The sequence below is a fragment of the Morchella sextelata genome (genome assembly GCF_020137385.1).
Source record: "Morchella sextelata strain SCLS chromosome Unknown scls_16, whole genome shotgun sequence".
Lineage (NCBI taxonomy): Eukaryota > Fungi > Ascomycota > Pezizomycetes > Pezizales > Morchellaceae > Morchella > Morchella sextelata.
The window spans coordinates 600018-619337 of NW_025408631.1; the positions used below are offsets into that span (position 1 = coordinate 600018).

Consider the following 19320-nt stretch of genomic DNA (forward strand, 5'->3'; position numbering starts at 1 on the left):
GTATAGCCCGAGATGCATATCCTTATAGGCCGGATAGTTATCCTTATCTAATAAGTATATAGATATACCGATATGCAATGTGTTATTTAAAGGTTTTGATTGGCCAAGTTTGAGGGGTTTTCTTTTTCTCTATCAAATATGTTTGTCAGTAAGTAGATATTCTATCAAATATGTTGGAGTTAGTAGATATTCTATCAAATATGTTTGAGTCAGCCAGTAGATATTGGTTCCAACATACCTTGAGTCAACCAAATAGTATATCAGATATGTGCACAGGGCATCTTGGGGTTTCAGTGATCTTAAGCGTTGGTAAACTGATATTGTTTAAGCCATAACAGTTCCTACTCCGGCCAAAGGCCGGAAAATGCTTGTAGACGATATCCTTATAACGAGATTAACTATATGAGACTCAATCCCGTCTTGAGATGGATTATTGAGTGTGTTGAACAGAGACCTGAGCTCCGCGGGTTGAGCAGGGAGGGGGGTTTAGCTATGCTTCCTGCGAGAATAAGCTTCCGACGGTGCACCATTTTTGGGTTTCGGCCCCGTTATCAAGAATTAGTAGAAACTTATTCAAGAATGAAGCCGATATGCCAGGTTACAGGATGTTTTTGACAAATTACTCGGCTTCACAGTCAAAAGGACTCTACTCTGGTTCTCCGAGCTGCTAGATGAACCCAAACCCTGAGTCAATTCTCTATGCTAAAAAAAACAGCACGAAAACAATAAACACAAAAATCAGACACTACTATTAACATACAAAAGAAAGCAGAAACCAATAACCAACTACGACTTGATGTACTTGTACGGGTTCATGATGCCCTTAGGATCAAACAAGTCCTTCAACGACTTCATGACCTTGAGCTCCGTCTCACCCCTCGAGTACCCCACAAACTCCCTCTTTGCCACCCCGAGCCCATGCTCCGCGCTGACACTGCCCCTCACCTTCTGGATCCACTCATACACGAATGGCTCCAGCACCTTCTCCACCCTCTTATCATACCCCCTCACCGCAACATTGAGATGCAAGTTCGAGTCCCCAATATGTCCATACCCCGTCACCGCAATGACCGGAAACTCACTCGGCGTCTCCGCCGCCGCCTTGTCCGTCTCCGACAGCAGTCCCTCCTCCACCATTCTCGCCCTCACATCACGGACCAGATCATACAGCCGCGGCAGCGGGATCGACACATCATACTTATACACGCCGCCCCAGTGCCCCAGCACCTCCGGGATCCCCTCGCGCCACCCCCACAGCGCCCTCGCCTGCGTCTCATCCTGCGCCAGCACGCCATCACTCACAACCCCCTCCTCCATCACATGCTCGAGGAACGCCTCGAGCTTCGCATCGTCGTGCTCCTTGTTGCTCCCGCTCGTCTCAATCAGCACATAATACGGCGTCTTCTCGCCCTCCAGCGGCCGCCGCTTCCCCGTCACCTCCGCCACCAGCTCCTGCGAGCGCCCGTCCATCATCTCGAACGCGCTCAGGATCTCCGACAGCTCCGTCTTGGCCATGGTAAACGCCTTCTGCACCGCCTCATACGAGTCCAGCGCGAAAAAGGCGACATTCGTTGCGGCTGGCCGCTGCGGGCACAGGATCGTCACGGTGGTGATGATCCCGAGCGTCCCCTCGCTGCCAATAAACAGCTGCTTCAGATCATACCCCGTGTTGTTCTTCCGCAGCGTACTCAGATCGTCCAGTATCGTCCCGTCCGGCAGCACCGCCTCCACGCCCAGCACACTCCCGTGCAGCGACCCATAGCGGAGCAGCCGCAGGCCACCCGCGTTCGTCGCAACGTTGCCGCCAATGTGGCAGGACCCCTTGGCGCCGAGGTCCAGCGGGAAGAGATGCTTGTGCTGCGCGAGGTACTGGTCGGCGACCTCGAGGATGACGCCGGCGTCGGCGGTGAGGACGCCCGAGACGGCGTCAAAGGAGCGGATCTTGTTGAGGGAGGACAGGTTGATGACGATCTCGTCGAAGATGGGGACGGAGCCGCCGACGAGGCCGGTGTTGCCGCCTTGCGGGACGACGGCGAGGGAGCGGGCGTGGCAGTGCGAGAGGATCTGCGAGACTTGTTGCGTGCTGGTGGGCTTGAGGACTAGGGTGGTCTGGCCGCGGTACTTGCGCATCCAGTCGGTGTTGAAGGGTTCGAGGTCGGAGGCGGTGTGCCCGGTGGTGGGGGAGAGGACGGGGCAGATGCTTTGGAAGTGTTTTACGTCTTCGGGCGTGATGGCGGAGAATTTGGGGTTGCGCTGGATTTGGGGGTAGCTGGGGTGTGTCAATTGCTATCTCGGGGTAGCATAGTGGGGGAGGTGGGGGGGGAGACTTACGATTCGGCGGTGAGACGCACTTCTTTTCCTTTTGCGGAGCTCTTGGTAGCCGTCGCGGTGGTCGCGGGGCGCTCATGGGCCTCTGTGGTGGCGGCGCGGCGGGAGTGTGCGCAGAGGGTGGGCAGGGCGGCGGGCCGCGTGAAGCGTGGGCGGGCGACGGCGGTGGTGAGGCCGCGGCGGAGGATGCGGGTGGTGTTCATAGTGACTGTCTGCCGGGAGCAATTGAGGTCTCTGTATGTACGGTAATGAATGAGTGTGCTTTGGAGAGAGAGAGTGTGTCGTCCCTCGAACGTGCGTGCAGAGCTGTGGCGGGGGGGGGAGGGAGGGGCAGAGGTGAGAGGTGTGTTATATATCGTGAATTTCACACCCTGAAGATTTCTGCAGTGCTTTCGTCCCTGCACGAGGTGGGGCGGCGATCACGTAATGAGGGTCAGGGTTGGGGCAGTGGTGGTGGGGTCTGGAGCAGTGGAGATTGCCCGGATGGCTGTTTACAGACATCTCTTGGAGCTCTGCTCGCAATTCTCTCGATTCTTTGTATGTTCTCAAGTACAGCTGAGCTCTTTTGAGATGCAAATACATATATTTAAGCAGTATCCAGTTCCAGTTCCAGTTCCAGTTATCCTCATATCCGAGTCCTAGCACTGCTATCCAGATGACTAATCACCCCCCCCCCCCCAAACCCCCCGGGCACACCTGCAACAAAGGCCTTGTGGCGGGGCAGCAATTACCCCAACACAGCAGCCAACCAACAGCCAGCCAGCCAGCCCAGTCAGTCAGTCCAACGTCGAAGCTCTCCCCCCACCACAACCACAACCACAACCACAAACCATCATCTCCATCATCACCATCAACCCCCCTCCATCAACCCGAATTCCCCTCTTAGTAGCTGACTCACCGCAACCATGGGTTCCTACGATAGAGCTCTCAGCGGTAAGCAGCCTGACGATCATCCCCCCGCACCCCCGTCTCCCCCGAGCTCTAGCTAACTACTCTGCAGTCTTCAGGTACCACCCCCCCCCCCCCAAACCATCACCCCCAGCACCCCCACTACCCCCCCCCCCAATCACCTCATCCACAGATAGCCATACACAGCAGCACCACTAACCCCCCCCACCCCGCAGTCCCGACGGCCACGTCTTCCAAGTCGAATACGCCCTCGAAGCCGTCAAACGCGGCACCTGCGCCGTCGGCGTCAAGGGCGCCTCCATCGTGGTCCTCGGCTGCGAGAAGCGCTCCGCAATGAAGCTGCAGGACACCCGCATCACGCCCTCCAAGATCGGCCTCGTCGACAACCACGTGTGCCTCGCCTTTGCGGGACTCAACGCCGATGCCCGGATCCTCGTGGACCGGGCACGCCTGGAGGCTCAGAGCCATCGTCTCACGGTCGAGGATCCGGTCACCATCGAGTACATCACGAAGTATGTGGCGGGCGTGCAGCAGCGCTATACGCAGAGTGGGGGCGTGAGGCCGTTTGGTATTAGTACGCTTATTATTGGGTTTGATCCGAATGATAAGGTGCCGAGGCTGTATCAGACGGAGCCGAGTGGGATTTATAGTGCTTGGTAAGGGTTCTCTCTTTCTGGTTGTGGAGGGGGGAGGGGTGTTAATGTGTGGGTGTGTGTGGGGTTGTAGGAAGGCAAACGCAATCGGCCGCTCCTCAAAGACGGTGCGCGAGTTCCTGGAGCGCAACTATAAGGAAGACATGGACCGCGAGGAGACCATCAAGTTGACCGTCAAGTCGCTCCTCGAGGTTGTCCAGACGGGCGCCAAGAACATTGAGATTGCAATCATGGAGCCTGGGAAGGAGATGGAGGTATGCCTCCCCCCCACCCCCCTTGTCACTGTTCTGGGTGAATGCTGGCTAACAAGGGCATAGATGATGTCGGTCGAGGCCATCGAGACTTACGTCAAGGACATCGAGAAGGAGAAACAGGAGGAGGCGGCCCGGAAAAAGACCCGTGGCGGCGGAAGCGGCAGTGGACAGACTGGTGGTGCGTCGGCTTCGTCGTCATAGATAGTATACCAGCGGGGGTGAAAATACATGAGCTTTTTTTTTCTTCTTCTTGTTCCGGTAGTGGGATGAGTGGGCCGTTTAAAACAAGTATAAAAAAAAAGTAATGAATGCATCCGTTGTCATCGATTGTGGTATTATAATCATGAAAATCACTCTATCGCGGAAAAACGTAGTCTTAAAGAAGAAGAAACAAAAGTGAAACAAAGACGAAACGAAATAATGCGCCCCCCCCCCCCCCCCCATGAATTGATATCTACCCAAGCCGGCTCACCATATCGTCCTCCGTCAGGAACCCACGCTTGTCCTCGTCTTTTACACGGTCGTCCTTGACCATCCTGTTCCACGCCGCATCCATCCACAATTAGCATCTTAGCATCCCATCCCATCCATCTCCCCATCGCGCCCCACAAACCCCCCTAGTGGTCTGGTCTAGAGAGAGATTGCCCCGTACCTAGAGTTCTTCCGAATATCATCACCCTCGATCCGCAGCGCGGCCTGCGGCGTCTTGGCCTCAATCACGAAATGGTTATCGCAATGCGGGCAATACTCGTCGCTGTCCCCCCCCACCCCGCCCATTAGCCCCCCCCCCTTTTCATCCCTTCCCCCCGCTCCGCACCTCTTCACCCCCCCCCCCCCCCCAAGGGCCTTGCTTCTTCGAAGTGGACACTCACCTCTCGTCCCATATGCTCGTGTCCTTGCGGAAGCACTTCTTGCACTTCTTGCAGGCGAACACCATCTCGACGCGCTGCAGCAGGCGGTGCTCCTCGGCCTCGGCGTGGCACTCGGCGCAGTCGAACCATTTTTGGCAGCAGGGGGAGCGGATGGAGACTTGGGCGTTGAGGACGTGTTTGCTGGTGCTGTTAGCTTTGCGGTTTTGGGGGGGGGGGATTGGGGATTGGGGATTGGGGATGGGGAGGGGGGGGTTACCACATGGTGGGGTTTTGTTGTGGGGGGATTGTAGATGGAGGGTGAGGTGTATATGGTGGGAGTTGCGGAGTGGTGGGATGGAAGCTGGGAATATTTGTTGTAGGAGGTGGAAAGGGAGAGGTGGTGCCAAGAACGGGTGTTGCCACTGCAGCAGGGCTAGGGGTTGTGGTGGGGCTAGGCCGTGTTGGGAGGGGGTAATGATTGGTGGGTTGGCTTTTTGGGAGAGTGGTGGTAATGATTGATATTTACTTTATTCGGACCTGGCTGGATTAGAGAGGAGCGGGTAACTTGTATTTGCAGATTTGAATTTATGGCTTCGAGAGACGGGGTAGGGCAGATCTTCCCTTTTCCTTTGGCTGCCGGGAATACTTGTAGTTGGGGTTGAGCTACATAATAGAATGCGTAGTCGAGACGTCCGGTCCGCTGCGAATCTGCCCCAAGTTGTGACCGTTCCCCGGAAGCCGAGAATTCAACGTCTTGACAAGAGAGCTGTCTCTAAGCTGGAACGTCCCACTGCAGCCCACTCTCTCTACGTCTTCACCTACCACGAAAAAAATACAAAATACAAAACACAAAAAACCAAAAAAACAGCTGTGTTCACCAACCCAAAAATCCCCAAAACACCCTCCTTGGTTGGACAGTTCACCATGGTCCACCCCAGCACCAAGAGCGTCCCCCCAGCGCCCCCCTCCACCACCACCACCACCACCAAGTTCTGGCTCGCCCTCGGCCACCGCCTCCCCGCGCCCCACGGCTTCAAAGACCTCGTGCACACCATCCGCTGGTTCATGGAGCGCAAAGGCCTCACCGCCCTCCGACACCACGACACCGCGCTCACCTACACGGGCCAATTCCGCCACATCACCCCCCGCACCTACACCCGCATCATGACCAAGCACCTACCCGCCACCCCGCCCAGCCGCATCGACTACCACCGCCCCTCGCAGCTGCTCCTCGTCACGCTGCGCGGCGAGCTGCACACACGAATCATCCACGCCGCCTGCGAGGCCATCCCGCGGCTGCTGCGCGACCAGGGCTTCTATGACGACGGCGCTATCACGGCTATGCATAGCCTGGACGGTAAGACGCGCCATGGCGGCGACGGCGATATGCCGTTCTTGGACCCGGACTGCAGCGTCAAGGTGGACGGCATGAAGGCGCCGTTCGTGTATGTCGAGGTCGACAGCAGCGACGTGGACAACACGTTTTCGCGCCGCTGCGGGAGGCTGAAGGCGCACACTCTCCTCTTGGGGCGGAACGGCCTCCCGCGCCCGCGCTTCGTGGTCGTCGTCAACTTGGTAAGGAAGACGAGGGGCAAGGGGGATAAGGCGTCGCCGTATGAGGAGCGCTATCCGTATGTGAGTGTGCGGGTGGCGGTGCTGGCGACGAAGGAGAGGCCCGTCCCGGGGACGGATAGGGTGAAGATGGAGGTGGTGCCGGTGGTGAAGACGGTGGAGGTGTGGCCGAGGGTGCCGGGGACGGAGGAGGCGTGGCGGTTCACGTGGGAGGAGATGAGGGTGAATTGTTATCCGGGGAGGATGAGGGATAGGGTCTTTGTGGTGGATTGGCGGTGGCTGCATGAGTGTGTGGCGGCGTTTGAGCGCCATTCGGAGGCTTGTGGGTGTGCGGGGTGTAAATAGTTTGGTGGCAGGGACGGGGGGTAGGCAGAGGATGCTTTGGAGGGAATTTTACGGCATCTTGTGCGCTGGTGTACGCTCTGAGTAGCCACTCGTGTGAAGACTGCTCTTACTGTTTCCCCCGCACTCGGTGCTGTAGCATAGATATCCCAGATCAGATAGTGTCTTTCCTCGATCAACGAGTATCTGTATTCCACTGATCATCATGATATACTTCTTCTATTCTCTCTTGTGTAGTTACAGGGGTTGATTGCATCTAATCTTAATCTGTAAAAGCTACTGCCACGCTGTGTGTCTTATTAGGAGTATTAAGGTGCGACGGAGGAGTATCTCGTCGTTACTCTCTACTAGCAACTTATGCTGTCTCAGACTATAGTTGGAGGAGGGAAAACGGATCCAAGACAATCGAATCGTGGCACGATCCACAAGCCAAACAGCAAACAAGCGTAACAAACCACACAATGTGTCATCCTACGGCGAGATCGGTGTAACGAGATCAAACCGCCACTGCGGGGGTGGTGGTATTTTTCTTCTCTCTTTTTTGCGGTGTCACAAGCGACGAGTGATATCTCATGAAGGAGAAAGGATTCTTATGGCCGTGGGGTAATTTATTTTTGGAAGTTTTCATAGTTTTGTAGATAGTTTTTATATGTTTGTTTTGAGGTTTGCTAACATAAAGTCACTGGGTTTTGGAGACTATCTTCCCCCTTTCCGGTATCCTTAAATTCTACCATGGGGTGACATAGGTTTGTTGCTCTAGCTTCGCCAGAGCTTCTCAACGAACAGCCAATTGCAATGGTACCTCATGCTCAATCCTGTTTGGCTTTTTACTCACTCACTTACTTACCGTGTAGTGTAGCGCCGGCAAGTCCTCACGAGCTAGCTGCGCAGGCGACATCTGAACATGTGCCTGCTGCTAGCTTTTTTTTTTACAGCCTTGTGTTTAACCCTCTGTGCTCGCTCTAGGAGCACCCAATTTTCGCAATCGCTCTAGAAGGTCTTGTGAACAACTCGCAACCAGTAGACAGCGAGGGGGGGGGGGGGGGGAGGGCGCACAGAAAAGCACGGGACGTGATACAACGGCAACGGCGCTGCCGCCGGTGCATGTACCTTCCCGCCGGCGGGGGGGAACATTCGAGAGATCCAACGGTATCTTGAAGCGCTCCAGCCAGGCGTATGGCGGGGCGCCATCATGGGCAGCTAGGCTTGTGGTTCCGATTGGCTCTCATGTCAGCTGGAGTACCGTCGATGGGGGGGACGGGAGGGCAAAACATCATGGCAGGTGGTGCGGTGCGGTGCGGATCGATGTAGTGCATGCATGGGGCGTTGCTTGATTGAATCAACGGATGGTCACTGTTATCAGTCGTTATCGCGAGATCCGAGTGGTGGCTCTGGGTGGCGCGCGGGGGATATAAAGGACGCTTGATATGGCGCGTCTTCTGTCCTTTTTTTTCTTCTTCTTCTTCTTGCTCAGTAAGAAACAGAAGCTAGCTAGCTAGCTATAGAGCTTTGGCGATATACCAGAACACTTCTGGACCCAGCTACCCAACCCAACAAAACACAGCCTGTGGTGGAAGAAAACACATAAAACCTTCAATCGAATCTCTTGGAATGTGTGCGTGTTCATTGTGAGCTGGCCGTCCTGCAGATATTGTTATTCTTGGATTGAGCTTTGCTGACATATAGATCCTCGTGGAAGCACGTTATCATTAGTGTCGGGCATAGTCTGAAGAGTTCGGTGACGATAACAAAATGTCGCAAAGCTCAAATTATATCCGGGCCTGCCCCGGGTAGTTTGGCTTTAAGGTGGACTCCATCTCCATCGGCAGAGGTGGCCGTTCGACTTTAAAGCGGACTCCATCTCCATCGGCAGAGGCCACAACCAGTTCAACAGCCCACACTATCCTCCCCCGAGACTCAACTAACCTCGCCGTCCCCTCCTTACCACGGTCTTCCTCGCCGTTGTCATACACCGATGGACTTGATCACATGGTGGAACTCCGCGCACACCACGCCGCCTACGAACGACCTCAGCGCGTAGCCATACACTGTCTCATAAGCCCTTTAATTTACTGGGAATGGTCAAATGAACCAGAAAACGGGGACTGTGAAGGGGAGTTATTCGCCCCGGAGCCGAAGCCTGTACATGTCCACCCAAGCCCAAGCAGTTCTTCGATTGGGGGGTGATTGAGGCAGTCGGAAGACGGGGGCTGGGAAGGAGGCCCGTATGAGTTTCCTAAAGGTTCAGGCGAATTGGAAGACCTAGGGGAAACCGGAGAGGTTATGGTTTCTTATGGCATGTCTTCTGGTGTGGCCTCCAATTAACGCATCCTTCAATATCAACCTTCGTAACCGCCCCCGGCCGCTTTCTCGCCCGCTCGACTCCAGCCGCGAGGTCGTTCTCTCGGCAGCTACTTTCACTCATACACACCTTCTATCACGTAGCCATATGCCCAACCAACGTGACAATCGAATATAGCGGTGCCTTATCCAGTTGCCACTCAAGATGATGTGAAGACACAATTCAGCTATGAATACTGCTGCGAAATGTATTCAGATGAGTTTGGAAAATTCGTTGCGTTTGGTATTACATGACATCGACCGGTTCATTCGCCGCGGAATATGGATGAGATGTGTGGTCGTCGTGGTCAGGGAGTTTGGAAATGTGCAAGGGTGGAGGGCTGGGTTATCCATTGGGGGGGGGGGGGGCGTTGATAGTGTACAATGCGCATCCAAGCCCACCACCGTATATGCCTACAGTTGCAATTGCGCAAGCTGTATATATATGGAACTCAACAATGACGGCACTACCACCATTGCAGTACTGGACTGTGATCCCGCTGAGGGTTCCCCTGTAGATGGATAATATTTTTCTAATGTCTCTGTCGAGCCAGGATCCTCAACCGGCACGGAGCGCCAATATGCACAGTCCGTGAACTCACACCCTACTTATCCTGGTGGCGGAGGAGGAGAAGTTCTGATACATGAATTCTATCCCGAACAAACACGACTACTGGCTGTTATAGACTGGAGCTGCCCGCTGTGGGGGCACACTCTCTATTTGCAAGTTTCATGTAACTCATTCTTCCCATCCACATCCGACACCGAGCCTATCGATGAAGGTAATTAGTGTCAATTAGGAGCTGCATTATGCGCCTCAAATGGGGGTTCGACAGAGGCCTAAGAGGACATGATGAACGAATCAATCAATCACTCAACCTCTGACATCACGGAACACATACGATGCTAAGCAGGGTGGCTTCTTCTAGCTAACCTACTCAGGGCCCAGGCTTCCAAGGCATATGCCATGCCTGCCTCCGTCCCAAACGCCACACAGCCACCGCACCGGCAGAAAGGGCTGCCGCTGGTCACAGGTCGGAGCTAAGACGAGTAATCCATCAGTTGATATATCTGGCCATCATACACCAATGTCCTAGCCTGTTCATTAACTTCCACTTCCCATAGTTGGGGATAGACTGCGTGCGCAGTGCTTGCTTGTCCCTCCCAGTATACCGAGTTGCCAGAAAATGCAACAGATGAGTCAACAGCAATGAAGAATTCTTCTGCTGTACCAGAATCGCCACATCCCATCAATGCATATGTGTCCCCGCCCACCCCTACACGTGTAGATAGTGAGACACCACTCTATCAGCGGACCATATCGCCGGGTGGTGTGGAGTACCAAAGAGAGCGAACCCCCTCACCCTCCGCACCCCCGAAGTATGGGGTTGGTGTGCCCGCCGCTGGTAACCGCAGCAAGGGATGAACAGTCACGGCTGATCGATCCACCTCTTCATCCTTCTCCTCAACGCCGCATCACCGGCACGCCTCTCGCACCTTGCAATTGCTGCTCTTTAAGAAGAGCTTTGAGCCTCGTATCTCGGCTCAGAGGACACGGTATGGGTATGAAGCCCGCCAGTATCTCGACCCCACACGCATGGAGGTTAAGATACAGATATAGATCTCCCCGTCGTCATGTTCGCCGGAGTCGGGAGTCCGCCGCCGACTGAGGGCTGTGCCGCAGTTGGAGGAAACAGATACTACAGATCCCACATCCTCAAGAAGTTCGATCCCAAGACAGCCTTGGTCTTTATAGATGTGTGCACGAATGAAAAACTATTGTTAGAAGTGTCCATATCCATTTCTCTGACAATTGCGCCTCTGGAAGCCGCCGGCCGAAGCGTTACATTTCACCGAGGAATGCTTCACGGGCTAACAGTTCATCTTCCCGGCGTATCGGGCTTCCCGGTACCCACATCTGGCAGCATGTTCTGCGGCCAGAAGTTTCCGCCTATCATCACCGCCCGGGGATGGATTGGGCCCAAGACACGCTGAGTGTTCACGCAAGCTCCCTACGCGCCAACTAATAGCGTGGCACCCAATAGAACCCCCTCCTCCCTCTAGTCAGTATGTCCAAGAGGGAGACAACCATGGAGAGGAAGTTGCTACTACCGATGGTGTGCGCTTGGTTAGTAGCTAGATTGACAGCTTGTCGCGCTTCTCGGTTGCTAGCAAGTCAAGGGGAATGAAAAGATGTTCCCTTGGCTTGATACCTGCTGGGAGGCGCGGCTTGTGTTGGTCTGCGGCGGTGTAGTGGGTGGGGGTGTGTGTATGTTGTGCATGTGGTTGGCCCTGGTGTGTTGCGGTCGTTCTGTCTTGTTGGCGGGATGTTTAGGACGTTGAAGAGAGGAGGGACGATGTTGCGGAAGTGTAATAAGAACCTATTTTTGCCTGCAGTAGTGTATCAGATGCGCTTTGAGTTTCATGTGGTGATATGTAGAGTCCGCTCTCAAGTCCAAGAAGTATATTAACCAGGAGCGTTCACTCATCAAGTTCTGTGAATAGAACCCATCATAGAGCATAGAAACCGCATTGAGCGTACTGCGCAGCCCCTTTACGACCGAGTGACACGCCGAGTGATAGTTCATGAACCACCCGCGCGGTCTTCGTACAGATATAAAACAAACAGGACTTCCTCTTCTTTCTCTAAAAGGTATCTTCGTAGACATTTTCCGTTTCAAGTTCAAATAATATAGCAAGCTGCCACTCACTGTATATCAATTCCCCCTCCCAAGCCCCTACAAAAAAAGAACAAAAAGTAGCATTGATGGTCGCCGCCATATCTACTACTCCCACCCCCGGGTTGAACCCTGGACCTCCTGTAGTCGAAGGCAAGGCACAACCTCACGGTGTTCCGGAAGGCGAGTGGCTAACCGGTAGACCACTCGCCCATGTGTGTTCGTGGTAGGAAATGATATTTGGACCTTATCGCTTTATCAGTGCCAAGCTAGATAAGATCTCTGCGATAAGCGTGCATCTCCTAGTTCCCACTCCCACGCCACACACTGGCACACACCGTCACGCTAAACAGCCCACCCCTGCACGTGCTTGCGTAAAAAAATGCTTCCCATCCCGCACGCACCACCGGCGAGTGACAGCCCGAGGAGGAAACAACGTCGCTCACCCACACACAGTACTCTCACGACTCCCGGCGGGAAAGGGAAGAAGGAAAAGGACCCCCAACTACAATTCGAACTCGGGAATTGCTTCACAAACAGACATAAAGATGCTGTCTTCAAAGGCGATCATGAGGATGCGGAACATGCCGCAATTGCAGGCTCTGGCGGGTGTGAGGATAGCTTCACGACAGGTATGTGGAGGGGGTAGAAATCTGGGAATACCGTAGAGGTATTTTTATGCTGAAGCCCCATGGCGCGCGACAGTTTTCCTCCGTGAGAATACCCCATCGGCCTCAATTCGCTCCCACCACCCGGAACACCAGCCTCGCCGCCCTCCGCTTCAGCTCCACGCTCCCCACACCCACGACCACATTCCCCTCGCCCACCAACACCCTGCCCACGCCCACCGCCGTCGCCGGCGCGGAACAGGCCGGCACAATCCCCGCGCACACCTCCACGCTGCCCGACTACATCCCGACCGCCGAGTCGCTGACGCCCAACCTCACCGCCCCGGAGCACATCGGCTACCTGCAGTCGCTGGGCCTCGACTACGGCTGGGGCCCCACAACGTGCATCCAATACCTGCTCGAGCACATCCACGTGTGGAGCGACACGCCGTGGTGGGCCTCCATCATGCTCACCGTGGCCTTCATCCGTGTCGCGCAGTTCCCATTCTACCTGCGCATGTCCGATACCACCGCGCGCATGAAGGAGCTCAACCCGCAGGTCGTCGCCCTGACGAAGAAGATGCGCGAGGCCCAGGCCCGCGGCGACACGGTGGCCATGGTCATGGGGCGCCAGAAGGTCAGCGCCCTGTACAAGGCCGCGGGCGTCAACAGGCTCTGGATCGGGTTCCCGATCACGCAGCTGCCGCTCTTTTACGGCTTCTATAAGAACCTGTATGGCATGGCGGAGCTCAAGGTGCCGGGCTTGGTCGAGGGCGGCAAGTGGTGGTTCCATGACCTGACGGTCTGCGACCCGTACTACATCCTCCCGCTTGTGTCGTCCTTGTCCATGGGGCTGCAGATATACTTGGGCGGTGATGCCGGCGCGTCGATGCAGACGAGGCGAATGAAGCAGGGGATGGTCCTCATCCTGCCGCTGTTCTCGTTCCTGTTTGTGAATAGCTGGCCGGCGGCGCTGACGCTGTACTTCTTCACCAACTCGGTCCTTGGGCTGGCGCAGGCGTTGGCGCTGCGGAATGTGTGGTTGAGGGAGAAGTTGGGGCTGTATCCGTTGAATCCGACTACGCCGAATCCGCTTGCGCAGGGCCCGAAGGAGGGGCTGAATGCGCTGAATATTGCGACGAAGCCGGGGAAGGTGATTGATGTTGTTGGCACGGTGCCGGCGCAGAAGGAGAAGAAGCAGATTGGAGGCAAGGGAGGGTTTTTAGACAAGATCACGGGAGGAAGCGTGAGGAAGGATGGCAAGAAGAAGACCATCACGGACTACATCCTTGGTGAAAAGGTCAAGGGTGAGGAGGGAGGCATCGGCCAGATGCTGAATGATGTGAGTTAACTGTCCCCCTTTTCTATTCTTCAAGACGGAGAGAAACTGACTAGAAAAACAGAACAGCGAAATGAGCATACATAAAAAGTATGAGGAAAAGAGGGAGCGGCAGATAAAGAAGGAGCTGGCCGCTCAAGAGGAGAAGAGAAGGAAGATCCTGAAGCTGTAAGCGGGGATGAAAACCAATGTAAAAAGTGACTGTGTTGGGACTGTATAGATATAGGAAGTAGGTTTTAAATAAACTTGGCGCTAGCTACTTTTCTGCTCTTCACGGGTGCTCACTCCTATCCTAAAATATTAGTGATTACCTCGGAACCCAATCTCCTAGTGTAGTGGGGTTGTAGTAAAGTACCTGATCAGACACAAGGCCTGGAGGACCCCCGAACCTTCAAGTTTACTCCAGTAGAAGGATCTCTCAGCACAAGGGTTGAAACTCCCAATAGCATCAGTCTTAAGCAATCAGGGATGGTTTTTTCAGAGCCTTAGCAGATCTAGAAAGCAATATGAGATTCGTTCCCCTGACAGGTGCAGAATTTGACCCCTGAACCTCCTGGCGTGTTCTTAACCATCCATGGAATTCCAGAACCACGCCAACTCCGTTGGATGTAGGACTGCACGTGATCAATTCACGAAATATCACTCGAAGGTCATACCTACTGCCTTTGAAGAACAGAGCCATGTCCTCTGTGGAGGTAAAGGTAGAGAGATGGGCGTTAGAGACTTTGATGACTACAAGTAGGTTCTTAGTATCATTTATACAGTTTGTGGCTCGAGGACCGTACGTAGTTTGTGAGCTGGCCACGCTAGAAAAGACTACACTTGCCACGAGTAAGCAGTGAGGCGTTTTGATCGTTCTCCGTAGAGGAATGAGGATGGCACATGTAGAAGGGACTTACACTTCAAACCTCCCGTGCGTGATAAAACAATAGAAAAGGTCCAAAACGACATAATTTTCGGTAGACGTACGTGCTCTACAATAGCACATGACCGATGCAAGATGACACCAGCAGTTCGCCATGATACAAAATGAAGCAATGAAGCGTTAGGGTTCTGCTTCATCTTAGCGCACCGCCAAGGTAGCTCAAAGATCACCTCCAGCGCAGCATCCACCGTAGGCGGGCGGTCTAGTAGTTAGACTGCTCGCCCAGCGAAAACACCGTGTTTACCCAGGGTATTGCGACGTCCTTTGTTCAAACGAGAGGTGGGGGTAGTAACGCCAATTCAGTAAGTCGTTGCAGTACCTTTTTTTCTTCTTCTTCTTCCGTGGTGAAATAAATTAGGAGGCATTTTGATTTTTGATTTCTCTTAGGAGGAAGGGGTAAGAGTGGTAGTGTTGGAAATCGACTCCTTTATAATTATTAATGGCTTTCAACTTTTTGCACCATGTGTTATTTCACAGCACGCATACCGAAAACTGTGTCATTTTAAACCTTTTCCATAAAAACAGAGATGATCTGGCTCGAGAAAACGGCCAGAACGTAAGACTTGCTACACACACAGCGAGGCTTTGCAGCACTACAGAATTGGTCAAGGCGTCCACTAGTGATCATATTATCAAGATCTTTTTTTTCTTCTTTTTCTTCTTTTTTTTTGCAGCTGGGGGTGGAAGATGGGTTCCGTATTTGAAATTGGGGAGCATACAGTATTGATGAAATCTTGCTCGCCGGTAGTAATGATGGCGGTCGGGAGCCCGGGAGGCAACGGTGTAAAATACATGTAGTTGTCTTCGCCGGGCTCTGTTTTAGAGGAGGACTCTATTCAGGTGGAAAGATGGAACCGACCCAGATAGATTTTTGTCTCTCATTAATTCTGAAACTCCGCTCTAGCTCCGCCAAACGAACCTAGAACGCTGACGGTAACAGAAGACGAGTCGACCTTGAAGTAGTTCATGAGGCCTATAACATGACGGAGCCAGACGAAAATAACAATGTCAAATACCAATTATCTTGTTCGATGGAACGGCTATAACATGACTCTCAACTAGTCAGGTTCAGAATATACAATGTAGATGAAACAGCCAAGCCGCTGAGATCGTAGAATATGCGAAATCCATAATAAGTGCTTTCCTCCAAGTATGGACTATATATGGCGGCGGCTTGTGGCTCGTTCTATGGAGTTATGTTTCTCGAGAGATCTGCTTTATGGGAGTATTAGCTTACCTCAATATTCTACAGTTTAAAGCCAATAGAATCACTGGCTACACATTATCCGTTTTCTTGTTCATAAGAGAACTGATGCGAGTGAATCTCTGTCCTAGAATCATAAGTGATCACGCAGTGATCCAAATCTGGAAGGCTACCGAGCAGGGATTAGGATAAGCGCGATAATGCATGCCAGCCAGTTAAGCGCATTCTTAACGCGTCCACCCCGTGTCCTTTGTTTATCCCCCTCTTTATCCAAACTTTCGCCTTGTTATTCACCCTCATTTCGTTTTTCTGGTGTATCGATTATGGCCTCACTAGATTCATCTTCGCCGATAGCTTCGCTAATTTCGTCTTTGCTTCCAGTGTCGATTTCTCTGACGCTACACCATCTTTCAACACCCCCCACAAAAACTTCATCCCTCTTCTCACCACCTCCGGGTCAGAAAGCCCCCACTACTACACTCGAAACCCACTTCCTGTCTATTTCACACGATGGTATCCTTGTATTCGCAACTGAGGTGCTGATATACACCATCGCAAAAACGAGCAGCAGGACATTCTTCGTCAGTAAGGCCGACAGCAGTGGATACCTCTCTCCCGAGCTAGCATCCTTCACGACCTCTACCAGCGAGCGCAAATCAACACTGCGCACCATAGCAACGGCATTCGTTAGGCATCTTTTCAACTCCTTCCGAGAAGCTGACCCCACAATCACTGCAACCATCTCCCTCTTCGCACGCTCCCAAACACAGTACCTTTTCCCGAACTCGGCTGTGAATGAGAAGAAACATGTTCTCACAGACAGAGGACTGATAGCCTGGTGGTGTAAAGTCCTCGACCCTATCCTACAGGAACATGCCTCCACCAGTGCAGGCGGTGCAAAAGGGTATCTCATAGTCCCTGGTTTTGACCGTCTTGAAGTTCGCCCGCTGCTACCGCCTGTGCTTTCGGCGGGGCAGGAGCAGTGGGTAAATGGCCATCCATACAAGCTCGATGCAGAAGCAGATATCACGGTACGCGAGGTGATTCCGCATTTCCCAGATGACCCGAAAGCTAGGTTTTTGGATGAACTTGGGAGCGACGAAACAAGAGATAAAGCGAAAAGAGGCCAGGGCTGGAAGAATGTGCGCACGATCGAGCAGTTCTGGGAACTGATGAGCTTTCGACAGGAGTGCAGCCTTGGGAGGTGTGTAGGGTTCTTGTGGGTTGTTTTGGACGGAGAAGGGAAGGCAAAAGTTGAAAGAAGGATTAAGCCTCTTAGAAAAGCATCGTCTTCATCTTCATCTTCATCAAAGCCGATCTTGAAGTCCGAAGGGTCTGAACTACCGCCCGCTGCGATAGCCGAAGAGTCTGGGAAGGAGCCTAAAAAATCTATTACTCCCCCACTTGATACCCCAGGGGCAATGAAACCAGAATTGCAGCCCATTATCACTACCGTCGGTACAGATTCAGTACCAACCCCTGAATTCACCTCACCAGGGCCCTTAACACCTGCAGTCTTCTCCCCAACTCTTTCTCCCACGTCTCCTACATCACCCCGTAAGTCCAACAAACGCCCGTCCACTTCCAGTGCCGTCCCTCTATCCCCAACTAAGAAGCTCCGTACTACAAACCCAATTCTTCAACCTACTATTAGTATCACCGCACCAGTGAAGCCATTGATTCTCTTGGACGAGAAACAATACACTCGTGTCATCGACAGTCTCTTAAACCATGCCGACTTTGGTGATAAAGAGAAGGCCCGCAGATCCAGCGTCAAATGGCTTGAAGGCGCAGCAATAGCCGCTGGTAAGGAAGGTGCTGAGAAAGAAGCATGGGGGGTAGACTTAAAAGGTCTCCTCGAAGTTCAGAGTTCAAATAAGGATACGTCGACTGTTCTGGGGGCTCCGGGGGCCGTTAATGTGCTCAGTGTACGTAAGAAGCCAAAACCTACAGAACCCGTTGTCAATACGCTTCCGACATCTCTTATTCGCAAGAAGTCTACGGGGACGGTTCTGGCCACGGAAGTTGCAAAGACAACTGCCGAAGTAGAAAAAGAGGTGGATGGACAGGGTAGATCTGTGAACGTACTAGGTGCGGGGCTGATGCGCAAGAAAGCGAAGCCTGCTGCAGCGGAGGAAGTCAAAGCTGATGGAGATCCAAAGGCTGCGGGTGAAACGGAGAGGTTGAAAAAAACTGAAGAGGCTGAAGCGGAAGTTGACAAAGGTGGAAGAAAGGTGAATATTCTTGGAAAAAAGTTTATGAGGAAGAAAAAAAAGGCTGTGGAAGAAACCGGAGAAAAAGAGGCCCATGATTGAACGACTTTCTTTTATAATCGTTTTGATTTTGTTTTGCGCCTGATTTTAGTATGTAGCTGTTGGTTGGAGTTTCGGGAAGCAAAAATAAAATTGGGATTTGAGGGGATCGGACACTGCATGGATCTGATCTTTGGGGTTAAATAAAACAAGTTAATCTATTTTACGGTTTCAGAACTAGTGTAGAGAGTGGTATTACGTGTAGATTCCCTTCGTTGGCCCTCAATTGCGAATAACTAATATTCTCAACCTTAATCTTATATTGCGAGATCTAGAGTCTAACTCGGGACTATTGACGATTGGCCTTTAGCTGCTATTACATCTGCTGATTAATAGAGGCAAGGACGGGGATATGGTAGAATATTATTTTGTCAATATCCTGTCGAGGTACGTAAATGAGAATCAGTAGCACGGTTTGACACTTTGGAATTAAGCATTTTGTGTGGTTGCTAGGTCAATGTTTGTTTAACAGTTTAAAAAAGGATGTACAACTAAATACCGAGTGATACCTTGTGATTCAAAAACATTGCGTGATCCTTCATGATCCAGAAGGCTGCGTAAGCCTTTGTGATTCTAGATGCCGAGCGAGCCCTTAACTTGAGTTATAACAGACTGTGCTTTTGAGTAATCTGACTCAAAACGGTAAATACGAGGTTATCTGTATTATACGCACCGCTTAAGTCCGTTTGTCGCGACTCTTGACTGTCAATGATCTGTCAATGATCTGTGTACATGTGTAACAACTATCATTACCGCCATAACTAGGAGTACACAAAACATATTTCGCCCCACAGTTTCAACCCACGCATATATTTTCCAAGAGTCTTACTTACAATCTATACACCTTTTCTCTAGAATACTTCATGAATGACCAATTGATACTGTTGCCACTCGCTAAAACCGTTCGTGAGATAACTGGACTAGAGCATAGAGATTCCGCTCGAGAAGAGATTATAACCCAATCGAAAGTGACCAATATGATCGACGGATCAAAAGGTAAAAAGC

General features: G+C 52.6%; 7 protein-coding genes across 7 annotated transcripts; 5 read left to right on the forward strand and 2 right to left on the reverse strand.

The window, feature by feature from the left end:
- Window positions 1-786: 786 nt before the first annotated feature.
- On the reverse strand, window positions 787-2531 carry H6S33_003864 (uncharacterized protein; the record flags this gene model as incomplete). The annotated part of the gene is made up of 2 exons (XM_044835208.1): window positions 787-2269; window positions 2332-2531. 2 exons carry the CDS (start codon window positions 2529-2531, stop codon window positions 787-789), a joined length of 1683 nt encoding a protein of 560 aa, XP_044691398.1.
- Window positions 2532-3233: 702 nt separating this feature from the next.
- On the forward strand, window positions 3234-4345 carry H6S33_003865 (uncharacterized protein; the record flags this gene model as incomplete). Its single annotated transcript, XM_044835209.1, has 5 exons — window positions 3234-3261; window positions 3329-3335; window positions 3453-3893; window positions 3964-4144; window positions 4208-4345. 5 exons carry the CDS (start codon window positions 3234-3236, stop codon window positions 4343-4345), a joined length of 795 nt encoding a protein of 264 aa, XP_044691399.1.
- A 253-nt stretch (window positions 4346-4598) lies between these two features.
- Window positions 4599-5277, reverse strand: H6S33_003866 (uncharacterized protein; the record flags this gene model as incomplete). The annotated part of the gene is made up of 4 exons (XM_044835210.1): window positions 4599-4680; window positions 4797-4898; window positions 5017-5196; window positions 5273-5277. 4 exons carry the CDS (start codon window positions 5275-5277, stop codon window positions 4599-4601), a joined length of 369 nt encoding a protein of 122 aa, XP_044691400.1.
- Window positions 5278-5919: 642 nt separating this feature from the next.
- H6S33_003867 (uncharacterized protein) lies at window positions 5920-6912 on the forward strand (the record flags this gene model as incomplete). Its single annotated transcript, XM_044835211.1, has 1 exon — window positions 5920-6912. The coding sequence occupies one exon, from the start codon at window positions 5920-5922 to the stop codon at window positions 6910-6912; it is 993 nt and encodes a 330-aa protein (XP_044691401.1).
- A 3972-nt stretch (window positions 6913-10884) lies between these two features.
- On the forward strand, window positions 10885-11244 carry H6S33_003868 (uncharacterized protein; the record flags this gene model as incomplete). Its single annotated transcript, XM_044835212.1, has 1 exon — window positions 10885-11244. One exon carries the CDS (start codon window positions 10885-10887, stop codon window positions 11242-11244), a length of 360 nt encoding a protein of 119 aa, XP_044691402.1.
- A 1231-nt stretch (window positions 11245-12475) lies between these two features.
- H6S33_003869 (uncharacterized protein) lies at window positions 12476-14046 on the forward strand (the record flags this gene model as incomplete). The annotated part of the gene is made up of 3 exons (XM_044835213.1): window positions 12476-12559; window positions 12633-13877; window positions 13939-14046. The coding sequence occupies 3 exons, from the start codon at window positions 12476-12478 to the stop codon at window positions 14044-14046; spliced, it is 1437 nt and encodes a 478-aa protein (XP_044691403.1).
- A 2280-nt stretch (window positions 14047-16326) lies between these two features.
- Window positions 16327-18318, forward strand: H6S33_003870 (uncharacterized protein; the record flags this gene model as incomplete). The annotated part of the gene is made up of 1 exon (XM_044835215.1): window positions 16327-18318. The coding sequence occupies one exon, from the start codon at window positions 16327-16329 to the stop codon at window positions 18316-18318; it is 1992 nt and encodes a 663-aa protein (XP_044691404.1).
- Between the last annotated feature and the right edge of the window lie 1002 nt (window positions 18319-19320).